This window comes from Rattus rattus, chromosome 6 (assembly GCF_011064425.1).
Source record: "Rattus rattus isolate New Zealand chromosome 6, Rrattus_CSIRO_v1, whole genome shotgun sequence".
Taxonomy (NCBI): domain Eukaryota; kingdom Metazoa; phylum Chordata; class Mammalia; order Rodentia; family Muridae; genus Rattus; species Rattus rattus.
Window position 1 is genome coordinate 137,789,201 of NC_046159.1, and position 25,322 is coordinate 137,814,522.

At 39.4% G+C, this 25,322-nt stretch overlaps 1 protein-coding gene across 1 annotated transcript; it reads right to left on the bottom strand.

The window, feature by feature from the left end:
* Positions 1-6,802: 6,802 nt before the first annotated feature.
* On the bottom strand, positions 6,803-24,793 carry Gtpbp10 (GTP binding protein 10). The gene is made up of 10 exons (XM_032907017.1): positions 24,691-24,793; positions 22,599-22,792; positions 21,485-21,576; positions 20,690-20,834; positions 15,950-16,023; positions 14,389-14,441; positions 12,121-12,228; positions 11,364-11,441; positions 10,336-10,459; positions 6,803-7,480 (listed from the first exon to the last, which is right to left on the bottom strand). Exons 1-10 carry the CDS (start codon positions 24,721-24,723, stop codon positions 7,272-7,274), a joined length of 1,110 nt encoding a protein of 369 aa, XP_032762908.1. The 5' UTR covers positions 24,724-24,793; the 3' UTR covers positions 6,803-7,271.
* Between the last annotated feature and the right edge of the window lie 529 nt (positions 24,794-25,322).

Sequence of the window (25,322 nt, forward strand, 5' to 3'; positions counted from 1 at the left end):
GCCACAATCACCAAAGAAAATGTAAAACAAAAAAGCTCCTAACCCAAAACATACAGGAAATCCCAGACACAATGAGGAGATCAAACCTAAGAATAATCAGTATGGAAAAAAGCAAAGATTCCCAACTTAAAGGGCCAGTAAATATCTTCAAAAAATTATAGAAGAAAGCTTCCCTAACCTAAAGAAAGAGATGCCCGTAAACATACAAGAAGTCTACAGAACTCCAAATAGATTGGATGAGAAAAGAAATTCCTCCCGTCACATAATAGTCAAAACACCAAATGCAAAAAACAAAGGAAGAATATTAAAAGCAGTAAGAGTTTTCTTTTTAGGTCAAATAAAATATAAAGGCAGACCTGTCAGAATTACATCAGACTTCTCACCAGAGACTGTGAAAGTCAGAGAGCCTGGGCAGACAGATGTCATACAGACCCTAAGGGAACAAAAATGCCAGCCCAGGCTACTATATCCAGCAAAACTTTCAATCAACATAGATGGAGAAACCAAGATATTCCATGACAAAACCGAAATTTATACATTATCTTTTCACAAATCTAGCCTTACAAAAGATAATAGATAGAAAATTCCAACACAAGGAGGGAAAATAACCCCAGGAAAAGCAAGAAAGTAATCTTCTTGCAATAAACCAAAAATAAGAGAGCCACACAAACATAATTCCATCTTTAACAACAAAAATAACAGGAAACACCAATGACTATTCCTTAATAAGTCTTAACATCAATGGACTCAATTTCACAGTAAAAAGACCTAGACTAACAGACTGGATACATAAAGAGGACCCAGCATTTTACTGCATAGAAGAAACACACCTTAGTGACAAAGACAGACACTACCTCAGAGTAAAAGGCTGGAAAACAATTTTCCAAGCAAATGGTCCAAAGAAATAAGCCGGAGTAGCCATTCTAATATCGAATAAAATCAACGTTCAACCAAGAGTTATAAAAAAAGCTAAGGAAGACACTTCAAATTCATCAAAGGAAAAATCCACCAAGATGAACTCTCAAACCTGAATATCTATGCTCTAAATACAAGGGCACCTACATTGATAGAAGAAACCGAACTAAAGCTCAAAGCACACATGGCACCTTATACAAGAGTAGTGAGAAACTTCAACACCCCACTCTCATGAAAGGAGAGATCATGGAAACAGAAACTAAACAGAGACACAGAGAAATTAACAGAAGTTATGAACCAAAGGGATTTAACAGATCTCTGTAGAACACTTCATCCTAAAACAAAAGAATATACCTTCTTTACAGCACCTCATGGTACCTTCTCCAAAACTGACCATATAATCGGTCACAAAACAGTTTTCAACAGATACAAGAATACTGAAATAATCCCATGCATCCCATCAGATCACCATGGACTAAGGCTGGTCTTCAATAACAACAAAACAAAACAAAAAATGACAGGGAGCCCACATACACATGGAAGTTGAACATAATTCTACTCAATGATAATTTGGTCAAGGAAAAAATAAAGAAATTAGAGACTTTTTAGAATTTAATGAAAATAAAAGCACAAAATAACCAAACTTATGGGATACAATGAAAGCAGTGCTAAGAGGAAAACTCATAGCTATGAGTGCCTCCAAAAAGAAACAGGAGAGAGCACACATCAGCAGCTTGACAGCACATCTAAAAGCTCTAGAACAAAAAAAAGCAAATACATGCAGGAGGAGTAGAAGGCAGGGAATACTCAAACTCAGGGCTGAAATCAGCCAAGTACAAACAAACAAACCAACAAAAAACTATACAAACAAACCAACAAAAAACTATACAAAGAATCAACAAAACCAGGAGCTGCTTCTTTGAGAAAATCAACATGATAGATAAACCCTTAGCCACACTAACCAGAGGTCACAGAGAGTGTGTCCAAATTAACAAAATCAGAAATGAAAAGGGAGACATAACAACAGAATCTGAGAAAATTAAAAAAATCACCAGATCCTACTACAAAAGCCTATATTCAATAAAACTGGAAAATCTGAAGGAAATGGACAATTTTCTAGACAGATACCAGGTACCGAAGTTAAATTGGGATCAGATAAACCATCTAAATAATCCCATAACTCCTAGAGAAATAGAAGCAGTCACTAAAAGTCTCCCAACCAAAAAAAGCCCAGGACTAGATGGGTTTAGTGTAGAATGTTATCAGACCTTCATAGAAGATATACCAATATTCTTCAAACTATTCCACAAAATAGAAACAGAAGAAACACTACTCAATTACTTCTATGTAGCCACAATCATGATTATACCTAAATCACACAATGATCCAACAAAGAAAGAGAACTTCAGACCAATTTCCATTATGAATATTGATGCAAAAATACTCAATAAAATTCTCACAGATTGAATCCAAGAACACAATCAAAACGATCTTCCATTATCATCAATTAGGCTTCATTCCATGGATGCATGGATGCAGGGATGGTTCAATATACAGAAATCCACCAACCTAATACACTATATAGACAAACTCAAAGGAAAAAAACCCACATGATCATCTCATTAGATACTGAGAAAGCATTTGACAAAATTCAACACACCTTCATGTTAAAAGTCTTGGAAAGATCAGGAACTCAAGGCCCATACCTAAACATAGTAAAAGCAATATATAGCAAACCAGTAACCAACATCAAACTAAATGGAGAGAAACTTGAAGCAATCCCACTAAAATCAGGGACTAGACAAGGCTGCCTACTCTCTCCCTACGTATTCAATATAGTTCTTTAAGTCCTAGCCAGAGCAATCAGACAACAAGAGGAGGACAAAGGGATACAAATTGGAAAGGAAGAAGTCAAAATATCACTATTTGCAGATGATATGATAGTATACTGAAGTGACCTAAAAAGTTCCACCAGAAAACTACTAAACCTGAAAAACATCAGCAAAGTGGGTGGGGATAAAATTACCTCAAATAAATCAGTAGACTTCCTCTACTGAAAGCATAAACAGGCTGAGAAAGAAATTAGGGAAATGACACCCTTCACATAGTCCCAAATAATATAAAATACCTCGGTGTGACTTTAACCAAGCAAGTGAAAGATCTGTATGACATAAACTTCAAGTCTCTGAAGAAAGAAATTGAAGATCTCAGAAGATGGAAAGATCTCCCATGCTCATGCATTGGCAAGATTAATATAGTAAAAATGGCCATCTTGCCAAAAGCAATCTACAGATGCAATGCAATCCCCATCAAAATTCCAACTCGATTCTCTGTAGAGGTAGAAAGAGCAATTTGCAAATTCATTTGGAATAACAATATTCTGGGATAGCAAAAACTATCCTCAACAATAAAAGAATTTGTGGGGGAATCACCATCCCTGACCTCAAACTGTATAACAGAGCAATAGTGATTAAAAAAAAACCCAAAAAACAAAAACAAACAAACAGAAAACACTGTATGGTTTTAATACAGAAACAGTCAGGTCTGGTACTGGTTCAAATGGAAGTTACCATGTAGAAGAATGCAAATTGATCCATTTGTATGGCTCTGTACAAAGCTCAAGTTCAAGTGATCAAGGATCTCCACATAAAACCAGATACACTCAAACTAATAGAAGAAAAAGTGGGGAAGAATCTTGAACACATGGGCACTGGGGAAAATTTCCCAATGCTTATGCTCTAAGATCAAGTATTGGCAAATGGGACCTCATAAAATTGCAAAGCCTCTGTAAGGCAAAGGACACCGTTATTAGAACAAAACAGCAACCAACAGATTGGGAAAATATCTTTACCAATCCTACATCTGATAGAGGGCTAATGTCCAATATATAGAAAGAACTCAAGAAGTTAGATTACATAGTATCAAATAACCCTATTAAAAATGGGGTACATGGGGCTGGAGAGATGGCTCACTCGATTAAGGGCACTGACTGCTCTTCCAGAGGTCCTGAGTTCAAATCCCAGCAACCACATGGTGGCTCACAACCATCTGTAATGGGATCCTCTTCTGGTGTGTCTGAAGAGAGTGATGGTGTACATAAAAATAAACAAAATTAAAAAACAAACCAAAGAAACAAAAATGGGATACAGAGCTAAAGAAAGAATTCTCAGCTCAGGAATATGGAGTGGCTGAGAGGCACCTAAAGAAATGTTCAACATCCTTAGTCATCAGGGAAATGCAAATCAAAATAACCCCAAGATTCCACCTCACACCAGTCAGAATGGCTAAGATCAAAAACTCAGGTGAGGATGTGAAGAAAGAGGAACACTCCTCCATTGATGGTATTATAAGCTGGTACAACCACTCTGGAAATCAGTCTGGAGGTTCCTTAGAAAACTGGACATAGTACTACCTGAGGACCCAGATATACCACTCCTGGGCATATAGCCAAAAGATGCTCCAACGTATAATAAGTACACATGCTCCACTATGTTCATAGCAGCCTTATTTATAATAGCCAGAAGCTGGAAAGAACACAGATGTCCCTCAACAGAGGAATGGATACAGAAAATGTGGTAAATCTACACAATAAAGTACTATTCCACTATCAAAAACAATGACTTCATGAAATACATAGGCAAATGGATGGAACTAGAAAATATCATCCTGAGTGAGGTAACCCAATCACAAAAAAACCACACATGGTATGCACTCACTGATAAGTGGATATTAGCCCCAAAGCTCGGATTACCCAAAATACAATCCACAGACCATATGAAGCTCAAGAACAACAACAACAAAAGTGTAGAAGTTCAGTCCTTTTTAGAAGTGGGAACAAAAATATTCATAGGAGGGGATATTGAGACAAAGTTTGGAGCAGAGACTGAAGGAATGACCATTCAGAGCCTGTTCCACCTGGGGATCAAGTCCATGTACATACGGCCACCAAAGCCAGACAATAATACTGATGCCAAGAACTGCATTCTGATAGGGCCTGATATAGCTGTCTCCTGAGAGACTCTGCTAGACAAATACAGAGGCGAATGCTAGCAGCAAACCACTGAACTGAGAACAGAACCCCTGTTGAAGGAATTAGAGCAAGGATTGAAAAAGCCTAAGGGGCTTGCAACCCCATAAGAACAACCATACCAACCAACCAGAGCTCCCAGGGACTAAACCACTACCCAAAGACTATACATGGACTGACTGATGGCTTTATTGGGCACCAATGGGAGGAGAAGCCCTTGGTCCTGCTAAGGCTGGACCCCCCAGTATAAGGGAATGTCAGGGTGGGGAGGCGGGAAGGGGTGGGTGTATGGGTTGGGGAACACCCTCATAGAGGAATGGGAGGGGGAACTAGGTAGGGAGTTTACAGACTGGAAACCAGGAAAGGGGATAATACTTGAAATGTAAATTTAAAAAAAAATTAAAAAAAAAAAAGGGAAAAAATCCTCATGTGAGAAAACAAAGATGTTCTTTCAGCACCGTATCTGTACACTGCTTCTCTTCCCACCATGACAATAATGGACTGAACCTCTGAATTTGTAAGCCAGCTCCAATTAAATGCTGGCCTTTATAAGAGTTGCCTTAGTCATGGTGTCTCTTCACAGCAATGGAACCCTAACTGAGACACCCGTCTAAGACCCCTCACTTAACTAAGACATAATCAGATCAAAGTGTGTAGTCTTGAGTCCACCTCATGAAGCTGTCCTCACTGCTGATGGGTAGAAAGCATTTGCAGAGGGCACTGGTGGATAAACAGTCTAACAAGTCCAGCTTCAATCATGCCGGCTGAGCGGTATAGGCTCGCCGTGGCTGTCCTCAGCCCCACTGCTCTGTCATGAAGTAGGCCATGCCAGCTCCCTGCAGCTTCTGCTACACAGTATGGGCTGGATAAAGGTTCTACCTGTTCTGTGTAGCAGTGCATGTGCAGCAGCCTGCAGTGCTCAGGAAATTCCCTGTGAGGAAGGACGGGAGATACAAGTAAACGAGTCCATGCACTAGAGTGAGAGAGGGGTGGGCCCTGGGAACAGAAACTACATTAAAGTTAAAGTAATATTTTATCAAACTATATACATTATCAAGTCAGAGGAAACTTAAGTCCAAACAACATACAATTAAAAAGGGATTTTTTTAAAAGGGGGGGTCAATGACCACAACTGTTTCTTAACAATAAATTATTAAATAATATTGAACAAATAAGAAAGCATTGATAAGGAAAGGGTCTGGAGGGATGGCCCAGCAGTTCAGAACACGGGCTGCTCTTGCAGAGGGCCTGGGTCTGATTTCCCGCACCTGCATGGTGGCTCACAACTGTAGAGAAGTTTGTAGAGAACTGCATTCCACGATATTTGACACCCTCTTTGGGCTGCTACAGGCACCTCATCCGCACGGTCACATGGTACACAGACTTACTTGAAGACAAGACAGCACGCCACGCACAGTAATAAAATTAAACATGCTATTAAAAAGCACTACTTTTGAAACCTGGTCCCACTATGAAATCCAGAGCAACCTAGACCTGCTCTGTCACCCAGGAGGGGCCTTTTACTCAAAATCCCCTGCTATTCCTTCCCAAGAGGCCCACACCACCATGCTTGGGTAAGGAATTCCGCATCAGGAATAAAATACAGGAGCCCTGCTGGTCTCAGTGTGCTTGCTAGCCTGGGTCTTCTGTACACTTTATGCAGAAAAGGAATCGCCTTGCTGAACTAAAACCAGAAGAAGAAAAGGAGGATAAAATTTATCTTCCTGAATGATGAGACATATATGAGGAAAAGTATTGATAAATACTATCTTTAAAATGTGGAAAAGCTTTCAAATTAATGTAATTTCAGTACTATTTTTAACAGATACAAAATTATACACATATCTTTATCATACAAAGCATGTTTTGAAATACAGAGTCAATTTATTTTAAAAGATTTATTTTTCTCAAAATTTTTTTTGTGGTCAGAACACTTAAAACCTATTTTCTTACAATTTTTCAAAATATGATACATTATTCTATAAACAAAAAAGGTACACAACAGGTCTGAAAGGCTTAATTGAAACTTTGTATCCTTTGACCAACATCTCTTAAATCTTCTAGCTCCTATTTATACTATAAACAATTACCATTTTTCAGTATTCCTATCTGTTCAATTTACCTTTTAAGACTCAGCATGTGAGAGCATTGACATTTGTCTTGCTGTGCTTGCCTGGCTTCTTTGAACATAATGCACTGCAGGCTCACCCGTGTTTTAAACATGATTCTCCTATTCCTTAGGACCAAGCAGTATTCTGTCAATATGCTGGACTAGGTTTAAATGCTGCCTTTTCTAGAATAGTAGCAGCGCACTTTGATGGGGCTCAGTCTAAGATGCTGACCCGGAATGCTGCAAACGAAGCAGCTGCTTGTTATGAAATGCATCATTTTCCTTGTCATCCTGCTCATCCAGTGACTTCCTTATACAGTTCTTCAACTCTTCAATCCCTTCACCGGTAACTGTTGAGATGGGAATGATATGCTGGAATTCTATAGCCTTCTCTGGAATCATCTTTGCTTCAAATAAATGCAGAAAGTCTGAAACAAGAACAGGTGATTTCATTGCCTTTTAAAAAATTAATTCAAAACTGTGAAACTGACAACTCAGCCATCTGGAGCTCTTTCCCTGTTCTGCCCTGTCTCATAAGCTCTCGGATTTGTGCTTCATTACAGATAAAGGTGGTTCTCAGCACATGGTAAGTACTTAGGAAATAACTGTTGGACAAATATATTTTAAACAAAATGAAGGATAAATACTAGTAAATCATGACAATACTTAAAGGAATAATAAAAATTGCTTGAGGAAGCCAAATAAAATGAGGCCAAGTTTCTATAAAAACAATGACATCACTTAGAACATTCTGGCTTACCTTAGTACACATGTAAGTTCTAACTTCTTTCAGGCACAGGGTTATTACAAATGGAGGCCAGGATCCCATTAAAAATTGTGGCATGAAGCCAAAGAGCTCAAGGGCAGATCATTTTACCTGAGTCTAATCAACCACTTAGGGAATAACAGGGCTGCGTGGCTTTACCTTCTCCCTAACACCATGGCAGTCAGGAAGGGGTACAGCATAGTGAATGGGTGGGCCAGATGCCATAGAAATCACCCTGACTTCTGCGAGTTATAAACCTCCAAGAAAGCCCAGAGAGATAAACTCAAGGACTGTGGTGGTCCAGAATACATATATACTCTTGAGTTACCCTCAGTTCTAGTAGCACCAACTGCAAGATCAATTAGCAAGGTGAACCACGATATTAATGAATAAAGACTTTTAGGGTTTATGACCCAAGACTGACTTTAACTTACTAACTCAGGGATAGTTCTAATATGTGCATTATGGAGGGGAATGATTTTCAAGAAAGGAACAAATGACCTTAATCTTAGTATATTGGTCTGTTTTCCCCAATTATCATCCTAATAACAATGAAATCAGTATTCTCTAAAAGCAGATGGCCACTTGCCATTTGCACATGAGGTCCTTTCTAGGTGCCAAAACCCATCACCACCATAGGATAAAAGTGTCCTACAACACTCAGTGTGCCACAATGTGAAGAGTCCCTGTGGTGGTTTGAATAAGAATGGCCCTGTAGGCCCATATATCTGAATCCTTAGTCAGCAGGAAGAGTCACTATTTGACCGGACTAGAAAGACTGGGAGGTGTTGTTGGAGGAAGTGTGTCACTGGAGGTGGGCTTCCATACTTTGAAAAGCCCATATTGGGCCTGGTTTATGTCTGCCTGTGAACAGAATGTAGCTCGCAGCTACTGCTCCAGTGCCATACAAGAGGCTATGTCCACACCATGATATAACGTGAGACTCTGAAATTGTAAGCAAGCACCCAGTCAAACGCTTGCTTTTACAAGAGTTGCTTTTGTCAGTGTCTCTTCATGGCAACAGAATCGTGACTAAGTCAGTCCCTCTAGGTTTCTTTATACAGTGGAAGTATTTCCATTTAAGACACTTCAGACGTATCCTTTTAGTCACAGACATTAGTCGCAGACATTCCTTTCTGTGTCATATAAACACAGAACTAAATGTCCTTTTCTAAAGACTAATACTCTTCAGAATTAACAAGTTAACAGTAGTAAAACAACAACAACAAAAATTCCTCTTTAAAACTACTAGCTTTAGGGGCTGGAGAGCTGACTCAGCAGCTAGGAACACTGGCCGCTCTTCCGGAGAACAGGTTCACTTTCAGCACGGCAGCTAACAGCTGTCTGTAATTCCAGACCCCGAAAATCTGATGCCTTCCATTGAGACTGCAAATCGTCATACACAGGCATGCATGTACACAAAATACCCATACATATATAAAGTCTCAAAAAAAAAAAAAAACAAGAAAAAAATGTAAAACCTTACTCGGTTTGTTAAAGTACAGTGTGCACCGCTGAAACAAAGTTTTGGGCTGATGAAGGTGCTGTGACAGAACCAGTTACACTCCACAGGTCGTTACTGACTTCTCCTTTTACACACCCTGGGTGGTTTGGTTTGGTTTTCTTTTTAAAGATTTCTTTTATCTTTAGCTGGTCATGTTGGTACAAGGCTTTAATGCCAGCACTCAAGAGCAGAAGCGGGTGGGTCTCTATGATTTCAAAGCCATTCTGGTCTACATAATGACTTCCAGATAGCCAGAACTGTGTTAGGAGGCCATCAAAAAATAAAAATTAGCTTGTTCCTTGACTCAGAACTGATCTTATTATTCTGCATGTAATTAAAGTGGTATAAAAGTAGATTGGACTGACTGGAGTCATGTTAAAAAATTAAACCAAAAAGTCAAGAAACAAAGCTTTTATTTTATCTTTGGTTAAATGTATGAATGGGTGTCTCGGTGGAGAGACGTGTGGACACAAGAGGCATCGGACTACCTGGTGTGGGGTTGTGAGGCACCTGACACGATGCTGGGAACGCTGGTCCTTACTAGAACAGCATGTGCTCTCGGTGCCTGAGACATTTCTCTAGGCCCTCTCTTACACCCTTTCAGGTCCATATACATTTTAGGGTTTTTTTATGACCTTTTTGGACATAAGTAGTCTTTCTTGTCTTTCTCTAACTTAACTTACTTGTTTTGCGACTTGATTAATGACTGGTCAGTGCTATTTCAGTGCTCCAAACATGATGTGCTCTTCCTTTAGAGTTTCTAGGTAGGAAACACTAGCTTTCTTCCCATTGATTTTTACTACCATTGGCCATGGTAGTACATGCCTATAATTCTAGCACCTGGGAGGCAGAGGCAGAAACTCCAGGTGATCCTTAGATAAACAAGAAACTTGAGGCCGTCCTAGACTACAGGAAGCCCTGTCTCAAGAACTTACCCCCACCCTGCCACCAGCAGCAAAACCAATCCCCGCACACAGCTAGCGCTGCCTAACAGATCAGTGAGCGCACTTCACCTTCCGGCTTCTGCAGCTGCTTCATCAGTTCATGAAGCTTAACTGGGGCATCTGGCAAGTCCATCTTATTAACTGCCAAGAGTGCAGGTTTTGTCTGCAGCTCTTCTTTGTACAACTCCAACTCCTTTAAATAAAAAGAAACCACAAGTAACAGTATGACGGTAACTTCATCCTTCTTTAATAACCTGGTAACTCTACAGCCCATTCATATCACCACAGAGCTATAAATCACAGTAACTGCAAAATGAACAATGCTTTTTGCTAACCCAGAGAATAGGATGTTAGCTCACGTGACTTCCCAGAAACGGCTCATTTTGTGCCTAGAGCGAAATGCAAGTAACTAGAGTTACGGGGATAAGACATATGCTAGTCACAACAATTCACTATCTGCCACATGCTTGAAAAAGGCATCATGTACTTAAAAGTAAGTTTCAGCAATGTTGTGGGGATAGCTACAGAATTGAAACAGAAAAGGCTGCAGAGTTTTTCCTTCTCCTTCTTCCTTTAGTGGTTAACATGACACTCAGTCACAGACGCCTAGTAAGCACACCATCTAAAGCATAAGCAAAAGATGTTATCAGTTACAGATTGAGCAGTCAAGGGCACATCAGTTGTAAGCGACGGGAAACAATGGCAGTATGGTAAGATTATTCAATAACTCTCAGCAATGTTGCTTACATGGTAAGAAAGTGCTAGGAGCATAGCTCTGCGGGAGAGTGCTGGTGTAGCAGTAATGGTTTGCTAATGAGTATCCTCCAAAAGAGAAAAGAGTATGAGGAGAGTTTATTAAGTGAGCGTGTTTCAGGAAAGATGGCAGGGCAGAAGCCAGACAAGGTGTGAGGGACGTGGAGCAGAGGAGGGCGTTACCAACCTAACAGCTGGAGAAGAGTGAAGTCTGAGGACTTGGAGACAGCGACTTTAACTTTTCAACTGATAGAAAAATCTTTAAAAAGGCTGTTATTCTGATTACTATGTGACATTCATACTTGGTGGACTAAACCCAGAACACCGTGAACCAGAAAACTTACTTTTGTAAGAAGTATTATAGTTTCAAAGGCAGTTCTATATGGAGTTACAGAAGAAAGCTGAAATCCAGAAATATCAACCTAAAGAGAAGAGGAAACACAGAACAGTTTTGTGCTTAGAAATGTTTCTCTCAATAACTTCAACAAGGAATATTTTCTCGCTCTATATTTAACTGGTAATTCAGTCACTCAATGAAGTAACAAACTGTGCTGTCATGTTAGGTACAAGCATTACTGTAAAATGAGTCATTGAGAGAAACTATATAGATATCAATACTGTTGATTTCATGCTTGACTCAAGCATACCAACTAGACTGAAAGAGATACTTCATAAGACTGTGCCAAAATATCAAGGACTTAAAGTCTTGGCAAGTCTGGCCAAGTGCACATACAAAACAATACCAACAGCATTTCCACCCCCACATTATAAACAGGCATTTATCCTGTACTTGTCCCCACCGACACAGACTTATAGGATGATATTTACCAGTGCCATCGTGTACTGTTTAATATTAGGACTACATTCTGAAAACACATCCAATGATCTTATCACTACATGAACTCACAGGGTATGATCACACGTCTAAGAGGGCTGTGGTGTCACCAGGTTGTAAAATCTTTTGGTACTACCATAAGATATGGAACGGCATTTACCAATGAAGACAACATGATTTGTGACACATTATCTTTAATCTTACAAAGTGCTTCGAGGAAGAACAAGTTAATCCATTTGAACTTCACTGATACGCATATGACTTACGACAAAAAGCAGTTGTCTGGTTCTCTCTAAATGCTTGAGGAACTTGTGGCCCATTCCTTTGTTCATATGTGCTCCTTCTATCAAACCTGGGAGATCAGCTACTGAAATCTAGTAAAAAAGAAAAAATGAAACTGAGGTCAATTTTTTTTCCAAATTTTCAAACTTCATATAGTTCCTAATCAATCACTCTATGACATCTTTGAAATAAATATGCTAAAATCGTTTGTTATCAGATATCTGCATCCCATTTTAACTCTGTAGTATACCAAATTATAGTTATTGGGAGGTTAGTTTAACAGTTAACAGTTACTAATGTAAATGTGTAAATAATTAATCAGTGTAGATGTATGTCTTAATGTGTATGGGCACACATGATCTACAGCATGCATGCGGGCACTGGACAACTCTCAGTAGTCAGTTTTTTCTTGCCACCTGTGGGATCCAGGGATTGAACTCAGGTCATCAGCTCATCATGTAAGCTCCTCTACCTACCGAGCTGTTAGTCTTTAATTCTAATCCTATATTATACCTATGAATTCTTTTATAAAACAACTTTTATAAGCAGAATTCATTAGCATTCACACGTAGTAAATACACCCGTATTTTCTAAGTTTTACATTCCAATTGTAAATGGCACCATTGATCTTTTTCTGTTCACAATAGGCCAGCAGGGTGATCGTCTCTTCTTCCACAGTGAGACAATAGCGTCCCATAAGAATCACTTCACACTTCTCAGGCCTTGCTGTGCATCATACATGGCTGTGTCATTGGGATCACCGAGGGGACATCTATTACAAACAAATAGCCAGGCAACCCATAAGACATTAGTTTGAAGTCTCTGGAGACCAGGCATCATTTGTCACTGTAGTCCCTAGCCCACCCAGATGGTTTGAGATGCAGTAAGGAGGGAGAAGCACTGTCACCCGTGTTGATGAGGAATCCTGAGTCTGAAAGGAGGCTACGGCTATGACAGAGGTGTATGCACAGCAAGGGTCTCACATCCTAAAATTTCCTTCAGAAATCTCTATTGATCTTCCTTAAACATTAGGTATAAATAATGTTCTTTTCTTCTAAATATTGGTCGTTATGTTCAACATATACTATAAGTTTATTTAGCATTTAGTACTCTATAATAGTTGACATTTTATTTTCTATGTCACATCACTACTCAGATCTTTTTATTGTATCTGAGAATTTAATGAACACACACACCACTACCATTTAAGATTCATACTTTACAGAGGGTTCATCCTGGTCGTGTATATTTTGAAGGTTTTGACAAATGAATGATGCATCAGTAGTAATGGTACCACATGGAACAGTTTCTCTTTCCTAAGAATTATCTGGGCTTCCTCTAAACATGCTTCCTTTCTCTTTATCTTGACAAAATTGACCTTTTTGTTTTGCCATAGCTTGCTTTTACTAGAGCACCAATAGTTGAAATTAGAAGAAGATAGCCTTTCGGCTTCTTCCCTCAGCAGTATGTACTCAAGATCTTAGCTTTTTATGGCTTCATAATCCATTACTTTTTTAAACTGACTATTCTGTTCTCTAGACTTAACACAGTTAATCCTTCCACATGCAGGCGTGCAGGCCTCTCTGGGTATATAAAGCAACCACAGTTCTTCCCTAAGGAGAATATAAAGAAAAACATTGAGGAACCACCCACCTTCCCCCTTTTCAGAATCAGAAACTTGGAATTAGACAGTTTTCACAGAAGTACTACAGCTTCTATAGAAAGTCACTTTAAGAACCGGAGATTAACAATCCCCTGGGGTAGTAAAATAAAGACATATACTGAGAAGATTCAGACTAGGAAAAGCATAACAAAGACATAATTCTGTATAGATGAAGTGGGCATAGCATTTGGGAGGAGAAGAAATTAAATTCTTGTTTTACTATAATAATGTTGAGCGGAATTACTTTGTCCATAGTTTTTTCCTTTAACCCCTGTTTTTCCTTCAAGACCATCCACACACGTAAATATGAAAGTCCTACTACCAGGCAAGAGAGCTCAGTGGTCAGGAGCGTATGCTTTCTGGCAGAGAATCGAAGAGCAATTCCTAGCACACCATCAGATAGCAACTCCAGCTCCAGCAAACGACACCCATCTGACTTCATACAAAGACACACACACACACACACACACACACACACACACATACACACACACACACGTTTAAAAATAAAAAAATGTTTTTAAAAGTTCTATCAAAGAGAGGAAAACCCAAAACAAAACCAACCATGTTTTAATTTAAAACTACCAACCTGTTTGAAATCATTGTACATAATCTTTCCAAGTTCAGGCCTTAGTGTTGTAACTGAAAGGAGAAATGGCAGTAAATTAAGGAAGGCATAAAAAACTAAAGACTCTAGAAAAATGTCAATATTATATATAGGTTGAATAATATCTATTTGCTGAATATTTAATCCCATTTTAGTTTGTTGAAATGGGTACTAAGTTATCTGTCATTCATATTGTACTTTGAAGACAGACTTCTATGCTTGAGCCTAAAGCCCTGCTGCATGGTCAGGGCAGCCTGAGAATGCTTAGGGACTCAGGTTCTGATCACGACAATCACTGCTTCTCCAGTAACAGTTTTCTTTCTTTTTAAGAGTCTGTTACCTTTATGTAGTTATATATTTGGGGGAAGGACTTGCGCATGGCATGGTATGCATATGTAGGTCAGAGAATACCTACAGGACTCAGTTCTCTCCTTCTGCCACATGTCAGACTTGCTGAAAGTCAGACTTAGCAGGAAGTACTGTTAACTGTACCACACAGGGCCTGGGAGAGTTCTCATCTGAGCTGTTCTTACGCCTTCCATTTCTGTACTAGCTCTCTCCTAGGACTTTTGTCTTTCCTTCTACAGGACTAAACTGGTTGGTCAACTTGACTGCCATTGTGTGGGCTTTTGTTTAATAATGGAAAATACTGTCTCATATTCATTCAATACCTTTAACCTAATCTTTTCCTGTATCTCATCCAGCTACTGCACTAGCAGACTAACTATTCTTCCAGATTCATTTATGCTTTATACCAACCACTTTCTATAGTATTGCTAAGAGAACGTTGGAAAGTCTATTTTATCCCTTAGATAAAGTCTTCTGAATACTTTTAAGGTGTTTAATACGATGAGAGACAACCGGTGTAGTCTATGGAATTTGATCTGACTTTAATCTCACTTCCCACCTTTGTCTCTTACTTCATGTTTTTATAACAAATTTCCTGTAACTACTAAGCTGTGTATAGGCTCTTTTCACAGCTTAAAGACCCTTTACCTCTATTCTAAAGCTCTGATTAATCATAATCATTGTGCTTATCTCTGCCTAAGCACAGTCCCTCAGCAGAGTCTACCTACAGCAGTCACTTTTGCTCTTTAACACTGTCCTCCCCTTATATTTATCAGTGATGTGCAAACACACAAACACACACATTCCTTTCACCCTAGTCTGAGTGTAATTAATCTCACAACATTGCTGGTAAGTTCTGCTTACCAGTTTTTCTAGCAGCATAGCCTAATATGGTTCCTAGAAAAAAAATTCTTATAAAATTAGTAAAAATGTTTATGTCTTCCCAGTATTTATCACAGTGTACATAACACGAGCTAAGTAGCGTTAAAATCCTATAGTAACCAACTAAGTGATGTTCAACAGAGGAATAAATGCAGCAATGTTTGTAACAAGGACTGTAGTAGTCTGAAAGATTAAAAAAAATGCATAGATTCTAACTGCTGAAAGCTTTCAAATTAAAGCTAAACTCAGACTTCTATTAGTCTTATGCAAAGAAAACTTACCTCACCCATTAAAATACACCAATTATACTTACATGCATAACTTGCAATCACAGGTGTTGCATGGGAAACCCGACTCAGTAAGGAGGATTTTCCAGCATTTGGGAATCTGAAATACATATGCAAATTATAACAAAACCAGAATTAGTTGCATGCTTTTGAATACTCAACATTTCATGTGTTTACTACTTTAGTTAGTGCTGTGAACCTGGGGAAGTGGGGGCTAAAAATGAGGTGGACTAAAGTCTCAAGCAATAGCCAAGTTTAATCAGAGCATCAGGAAATTTATACTTGGGGGTTAAAAAGAATCAAGTTGTTCAATCACAAGACTAAGTCACAAGTGGCAAATACATGCTTTTCCATAGAGGAACATGAATAACAACAATGGAAGAAAACTCAATCTTATCTGCAACACCTGGAAGGAGCATGAAAATACATTCCAAGAACAGTTTGGAGTTTTGAAGAAACTGGGTCACAAGACACTTGTTTTCTTACAAGCATTCAAGAATTCTCATTCAACTCCACTCTTTAACTCTGTTCTGACAAGAAGTAAATTCCTACCAGGTGGTTATAGCACACACCTTTAATCCCAGCACTTGGGAGGCAGAGGGGAGGTCAAGGCCACCCCAGTCTACAGAGTTCCAGGACTACCAGGCTATAGAGAACCAGGCCCCCCTTCCTTTTTTTTTTTTTTTTTTCTTTTTTTTGGCTTTTTGAGACAGGGTATTCTGTGTAGTCCTGGCTGGCTGTCCTGGAACTCACTATGTAGACTCACAGAGATCCATCTGCCTCTGACTTCCAAGTGCCGATATGATGAGTATAAGTCTAGCTAGAGACTTTGGGCTCCTGCCAATGTGCATGTGCCACTATTGCACCCTTAGGAGCATGGTGACATGCTGGTTATTGACAGCGTCACAGGTGTCACAGCTGGGTAAGACTGGGTTGCCTTCCTCCTTTGGAAGCTTACAGTGTGCTTTCTGTTTCCACGAAAGCTAACCCTCAGGGAGGAAGCATTCTGGTCAGTTTTAGCTCAGGGGTCTCCCATTTTTAAAATCTGGTTGTTTGAGTACAAATTGAAATAAAGTACTGGAATTATAATTATCTGGAGTGCCTCTGAAATCATTTTCACATACCCTTACCTTCCATTTTGCTTCTCTTTTGCAATTTATTTTTAAAGAAACTGGGTCATTTGTCCCACAGAGCTTCTTTTCCACAGTTTAGAATTTTCTGCTGCTGAGTCCATAGATAGCATCATCTATCACAGTCCTTTGCCCTGGATTTTATAAGTTTTGTTCCTCTAGAGAACCATGACTAATAAAATATGCCTTAGTTTTTTTTTGAAGAAAAAAAATTTACTGACCCATGCCATCTCCAACTTTCCCATCTAGTCCTATCTACTCCCGATTCCCACCCCTACCCCCAATCCAGGCACCAAAAGGCACATCTTGTATCCTGCCCCAGTGCACTGTGCTCATCTGACTGACTCTATTCCACTCAAGCCATTTCCAGCCTGCAGGCCCAGCCTATTCATACATCCTCTTTTCTAACCCAACGTTCTCTATCTAAGACTTAGAACCAGCAAAGTCCACATGCCCAAACCAACAAAAGTCCATATACATAGACCTCACTGCAAAAATATAAACGATACAAAATGATCAAGCCAGTATCTTCATTCTAAAACCTACCAGTCTTTTGAAATGTTTGCCAATGAGAATTATGTAGATGAACTCCAGGACACAGAATTTAAAAGAACCATATGCTTCATCAAAGAATTCAACTGACTTTAGTGAAAATCAATGAAAATTTAGTGAAAACAGCTCAATGAAATTAAGAAGAAAGAACTTAAGGGGAATAACTGAGTGATGCCCATGGCAACACAAACAAAGCTGATGGAACTGACAAGACAATCCAGGACTTGGAAGAGGATCAAGCTGAAATGATGATGGGACTGAAAAACCCAGCAATTCAACTAGGAAACTAAAAGGAAAGCTTTTAACAAGTAGAATGGATTCAACAGAGGGAAGAATTAGGAATGGAAAATAAAGTTAAGGAACTAAGCAAAATAGGCAAGAAATATGAAAAATTAAAACACACACACACACACACACACACACACACAGGAAAGGAACACAGGAAACATGGGGCACCATTAAAAAGGCCAAACTTTTGAATTATAGGGATTGATGAGGGAGGAGAATCCCAAATCAATGGCATAGGCTAGAGCTTTGACAAGATAACAGAAGAAAACTTTGCCAAACTAAGAAAAGGCATAGCCATAGAAATACAAGAAACACACAGATTACAAAACAACCAGACCAGAAAAGAAAATCACCACAGCATGTCATAGTTACAACATAAGTGCTAAGTATACAGAGCAAAGAAAGCACATTGAAAGCTGCAAGAGAAAAAACACTAGCCACATATAAAGAAAAACTCCATGGAAACTCTGAAGGCCAGAATAGCCTGGAGCAGTACATTCCAACTCCTAAAAGACTATGATGGCCAGGCTAGAGTAACATTGGCAGCAAAAACTATGTGTCATAATTGAAGGATAAAGAAACACTTTCCATGATATAAACAGCCCTATAAATTCTATCCAACAAACCAAACCTAAAGAGAACACAGGAAGTTGAGGCTGATGAGAGGAATGAGCACAACAGAGAGACCGTGGAAGGAAATATGAAGTCATAAAACACCACTGAGAACACAAACAACTCTGAAACCAACCACTTAATGACTGCCTAACACACACATTTCAGTAATAACTTCTAAAATCACTGCCCTCAGCTCTTCATCAAAACACACAGGCTGACTGACTGAATGCATCAAGAAACAATAGCCATCTATCTGTAGCTTATGTGCCTTATCTTTAAAGATATGCACAGCACAGACTGAAAGGATGGACAAAAGTACCCCAATCAAATGGGACCAGGAGGCAAGCAGGAGTCACCATCGTAGAATCTGACAAAACAGACTTCAAACTAAGGCTAGTCAGAAGAGATAAAGAAGGGGCGCTTCATTCTGATCAGGGGAAGAACTAACCAAAACACAGCTCTATTCTAAATATGTATGCACCAGACGCTGGGGAACCCAGTTTCATAAAACATGTACTGGGTTTAAAGACACGGATTAACATCAATCCATTAATAAGAGATGATATGCATACCCCATTTTTTCTACTAGACAGGTCATCTGGACAAAAATTAGACAGAGAATTATTCACATCATATATCAAATGGACTTAACGAATATTTACTGAAGTTCCACTCAAGCACCAAGGAATGTACATCTACCCAGCACACACGGCTCTCTAAACCATTCCACGTCCCCTGACACAGAACAGCTCCTCACTAACCCAAAGAGTCTAAGTAACTCCTGTGTCCACAGCAGACAAACCTCTAGGAAACACACCAAATCATGAAGATTAAACGACTCCTCACTAAATGGTGAAGAGTCCAAATAAATAAGGAAAAATAGTTTCTTGCAACTAAATGAAAATGAATTTTTTTTCTTTTTTGAGCAACCATGAGGGCAGTGGGAACTAACAACTAACTAACCCAGGTCCTCTATAAGTACCTCAAATGCTTTTAATCACAGAGCAGCTCTCCAGTTCTCTCTCTCTCTCTCTCTCTCTCTCTCTCTCTCTCTCTCTCTCTTTCTCTAACTCCACACCACCTATAAAACACATAATGAATGTATACAATTTTTACCACATCTAGTACATATAACATGTAACATGCAAATAACACAAAATAAGAACTCAAAGGTCAACAACAGGCTGTTGGTAGTTAAGTTTTCCAGGAATCCAGTTATATACAGACCCAGGCATGGGGACTGTGATGTTTACTTTTAATTGTCAACCTGACACAATCTAGAGTCAGCTGAGAAGAGTGTCAGTGAGGGATTATCTACATGAGGTTGGCCTGTAGGTAAGTCTGTGAGGGACTATCTTCATTGTGCTGGCTGATATGGAAAGACCTATGCTGTAAGTGGGTGGCGCCATTCCTTGGGTTTGGTCCCTGGATTGTATGAAGTGGGAGAGGTCCAGGTGAGCGCATGTGTGCATCTCCTGCCTGTTGTCCTAGTTATTTTTCTATTGCCATGACAAAACATCATGATAAAAAAGAGTTTAATTTGGGGCTCTAGAAGATTACTGCCTATGGACATCATGGCAGGCAGTGTGGCAGCAGACAGACAGCCTGCAGGAGTATCTGAGAGTCTACATGAGGTAAAGAGAACTAAGTAAGAATGGTGTGGGGTTTTGAAACCTTAAAATCTGGACCCCCAATGACACACCTCCCCCAACAAAGCCGTATCTCCTAATCCTTCTTGAACAGTTCCACCAACTGAGGACCAAGTGTTAAAACATATGCACCTACGAGGGCTGAGGGCTGCTCTCCTTAAACCACCACACCTGCACCTAAGAGGGGAAGCAGTAGGCTCACGAGTCTGAGGCTGGCCAGAACTGTATGGTAATTTGCAAACCAACACGTGCAACATAGGGTTCCAGGAAGTAAGTAAGCAAGCAAGCAAGAGGAGAGAGGGAAGAAAGGAGGAAGGGAAGGAAGAAAGAAAAATTATATACAGGAATATAGTGATGAAATTTGTGCCTTAAAACTCTTAAAATTTTAAGGGTCAACTGTATTTTTAGCTCAAAGTACTAACATACAAATTATATAAACTAGGAATACATATTACCCAAAATTATTATTTAATTCATTTTGTAGTCCTGAACTGTCTGATAGACATATGATAAGAATATAAGTGATACTTACCCTACTAAGCCTACATCAGCTATAACTTTAAGGTCAAGGTGAATTATTCGCTTCTGGCCTTTCAAAGGTAGGAAATTTGTATGTAATTTACCACCAAGGCCACCTTTAGCAACCAGAATTCTGTCTTTCTCTTTATTGAGTTCTCCTTTAAGAGGAAAGACAAAAACATTAATAGATTAAAACAATATGTTTTGTTGCATAAATATGTCAAGAAATTCCAATTTAAAAATCTAAAGGGCTAAACTATAAAATTAAATTTCTTAAAAAACACACTTTTAAAAGCAACTCTCTAGGGCTGTCTTGGAGATAAAGTGTTTGTCTATCATGGACACAAGGCAAATAAATACTGACCCCAAAGAAACAGTTTTGTACACAGCTAGAAGGAAGCTGATTGTATGTTTTAAAACCAAGTTGTATCCTTACCTCTTTAAAGCCATCTTAAATATAGCAGTAAGCTTTTGAATACATTTTATATCCATTTAAAAAATCTTTAATAAGCCAGTAGGTAAAGTTATAAATGTTAAAAACCTTTCTTCTGTGAGATGGCTGTGTGTGAAGGCACTTGGCACCAACCTTGATGACCCGAGTCATCCCAGGTATCCCTAGACTCCACAGGATGGGAGGAGAGAACTGACTTGTAAATCATCCTCCAACCTCCACGTGTGTGGACTCCCAATGCACACAATAAACAATGTAATTTTAATATTAAGGAACATTCTCCTCACAAGTTAGGGATTTCCTGATTAACTCGGGAAAATGTGCTCATCTCGCACAGGTGTAGAAGCCAGGCCTCACCTAGCACTTCTCCGTTTTCATCAGTTACTGAGATACCCACGGGAGCGGGCACTTCACAGTCCTTTCCCTTAGAGCCCTTCAGTGCACTAACCCTACAAAACAAGACAGAACACCACTGAATGAAATCATTTACAACGTTGACTAACAGTCAGCCTTTCTCACTAAAGCAGATATTAAAAGGTTAAATTCGAAAAGAACAGTTATTCCTATGTTTTTACATTTTATACTAACATGACCTATAAAAATGGAAATAAGTTGCTACTGAGTTAAGCACTAAGTCATTTAAACCTGAAATGAACTGAGATATATATACATATTATATCTGACATCCAAAGATGACTGCTATGACACAAATCAAGTACAAAGACCCAGCAAATCTAATGAATGTCACTTTTCTAAAAAGCTGACCACAACTGGAGTACTAAGCTGGGAGAGACGAATTGGCTACTTAAACGTTACTTTATTAAACATTATTATTAAACAATATTATTAAACAATTATTATTATTAAACATAATATTAAACAATATTATTAAAATATTGTGGCTATGGCAATATAAAAGGACAGTACCAACATTAGCCTAAACTGGCAAGTCATAAAATGCTAACTCTAATACTGTGATACACAGCTTTCTGAATAATTTTAGGCATGAAAAGGTTGAGGCATGAAAAGAAGAGGGCGTTGCAAAATACTGTGCTCTGTTATCTTATTTCTCTATGCTGGACTTTATACACAAACACATGATTACATTTGTAAAACCACAGAAATGTATTAGAAAAGTCAAGTCCAACCGGCTAGTGGTTGTATCTGGGTGGAAGAACTATAAATGAAAGCCTCTCCACGGTAGGGAGCCGCTGGGGCCCTACTGAAATTTTGCCCAAGGTAAGTTTGGAACAAAGTACGGATTCAGATAACATCTATTCCCAGGAGGAAATAGAAAAGAGACACTGGGAGAGTAAATGGACAAAGGTCAAACCCACCAAAATAGTCATGTTAGACTTTTGCTTGATGAGAATACAGAAGGTAATTTGAGTTATTAGTAAAGCTCTATATTCTGGTTTCCCCAGAAGAGTTTGACTTTCATGAAGCTGAGAACCATCCCATAAGCACTTACCGACTGTTTGCTCCTCCTCCGGCCACAAACCGTTTCTGAGGGTATTTGTTTTTAAGTTGTTTTAAGGTCATATTTTTATGGGCCACAACCCAGACGTCACCACCTCTTCCACCTTCTCCACCTAAACGAGGGTAGCCCATTCCACCGCTTCCTCCCTTGGTGAAGATTCTTAGGTTATCAATGAAATTTCCATACTTAAGAAAATGAGAGAGAGAGGATACTTATACATCAAATATTCTATTAACTTAAAAGGTTCTGGTTTCATTCTACTGAGGCTTCTTTGAGGAAAGAATCAAAGCTGTCTGTATAGCACCTGTATGTATAGCCCTTTCTTGCACTACCTCCTTTCCCACTCTCTCTCCCTTAATGATCAAATGCTTCACCTAGCCTCAAGGAGTCTGTCCTTTCTGTTTTCATTCTAAACCTTCTCTCCAGGGTGACCTCAGTAGGTACTAGTAATGCTCCCCTGTGAAAAGGTTAAGCTTTTAATAGTTTAAAACAACTGAAAGCAGAACTGCCTTCTGTTTACATGAAAAACCCTTTAAATAAGTAACCTGTTGGTGGGTAGCCACTGGATGGATCCCTCCAAAACAAAATGTTCTAAAGAGCAGCAGCAACAGCAACAAAAAGCTGTTCCCTCAGTTAATTATCTGCTCATCCAGATTGAACAAACGGACGGCTTTTTACTGTAATTTTTGCTTTCCAAGAAGCCTAACTCCTTTCCAGAATCACTGTTCCCTTAGAACCTTGACTGTTAACTCCAAATGGTCTCTCAGGGTCTCGTCATTCCTTCTTAATGCACGCACCACCAGGAGCCAAGAGCATCTTTTTTTCCCCTTAAGCGAACCTGACGTCTATGTTTCTCTTTACTCAGAAACAATCGTGACTTTGGGGTTTTACTGCTTATGAAACAATAAAGTTCACAGTGCTGTATTCAAAGCCCTCAGCAGATCTCACCGGGGTGACCGTCATTTGTTGAGCTCTACTGTTCTTTTCTATGAGCTGCCCACTCTCCCTGCCACTCTAGTCATGCTTTCTCCTCTACACAGATTATCATTTGTTCTCTCTATCATAAACCCATTTTCTGGTGTCAGAGTTTCCATGTATCCTCACATACGACTAAAATATGGTTTATGGTTTTGTGGTCTGAGGCATCCTTGAAATCTCACTCTCATTGACTCTCTGACTTTGCAGGCTTCCTCAGACATTGTATTATACCTTCTGGTTCTTAATCAACATTTAGTTACCCTCACTAAATAAGTAATTTCTTATAAAGCTCTTGTGTCTTAATCCCAGGCTTTCAAATTACAGAGTAAATTAATATTCACATTTTTGTCAATTTGCAGTATTTTTGGGTATCAAAAGTATCTGTGGGTTTAAAAAAACTGAAGATTGACCACCCTGAGATATTCTTGGTAAGGGCTTTTAAAGCTGGATTCAATGTGTGACTTTTCCTTTATTCTTTAGATTTGTCATATTTCTTAGGGAAGCTCATTTATAAGAGCTGCAATCTTAAATGGCTGTTAATAATAACAGTTTATGTAATAAGGTGACTTCTAACGTTCACAAACTGTTGCTAGTTAGCTCACTGTGATTTTTTTTTTTTAAATCGAAGCAGTTGGTTGCAGATTGTTATAAAAATGGATTCTAAGTCAGGCATTACATAAAAACTGACGTAAAATCTCTGTACGCGGTACAGCAATTACACACTTTGGGTTCCAGAAAAAGTCTTCAGAAAAAATATTAAAAGCAGTGCCAAGGAGGGGAAACGTATAAAAGCAGGTTATGGACAGTCTTTTAAACAACGAGAACCAAAACTAACAAACACAGAAAAAAGCCTCTGCACGGCTCGTACACCGTAATGCTGTGTCTAAACCGCAGTCAGGTAGCCCAACTATCCTCCTACGTGCTTTGGGGAACATTATAGGAATTCCCTATAGCTGGACCCCAAACAGGCATGTTTGGGTTACATGCCTGTAACCATGTTACAGAGACACAGTCTTCTCCCACGACAGCGGGAACTAAGGAACGACAACCCAGGAGAAGAGCGGCGAGAGACAGCAAAGCTGGGGGATGAGCCCCCGACACGGACCTTTCTCAACAACGCGCAACCACAGCGCACCATGAGCTCCAAGGGGCAGGACTCCCGCCCGCAGAATCCGGACAGGTTTCGGCCAGGCGCGCCTTCTGACGTCACTACTAGTCGCCGAGGTGACGTCTCAGCGGATCCGCGCGTGCGTAGTCCAGTGCCCTCGCGGGAGGTGGGCGTGTGCTTTGGAAGTTCTCCTGAGTCTCCCAGTGCGGGAAGGGGAGTGCAAACCTGAGATTCTTCTAAATTGTGTGCAAAGAACAGCCGGGCTCAGGGTAGGAGTCTCTTTAGATGAACGCTGTGCGTAGGAGACTGGCCTGCCTCACAAACATTTTTGTGGTAGCTGAAGAACCTGAGGTGCCAGGATTTTCTCGAGGTGAAGAACCCTCCAACAGGAGTAACACAAAACGTGTGTAAGACACGGAGAGCCTTAAAAGATGCTGGATGACGACCTGAGTAATTTTTCTAGCCAAGGCTTTAACTTCAAGGAACCAATCACTTAAAACTTGTAGCATAGGCGTATTAAAAGAAACGGAAGGATCTAGATCTGCACAAAGAATCATGTTTGCAGTGGAAGCAAACAAAAACCCCAATCTGGACTCAGCCAAGAGTTTTCACCTATCATTTGAAAGCTG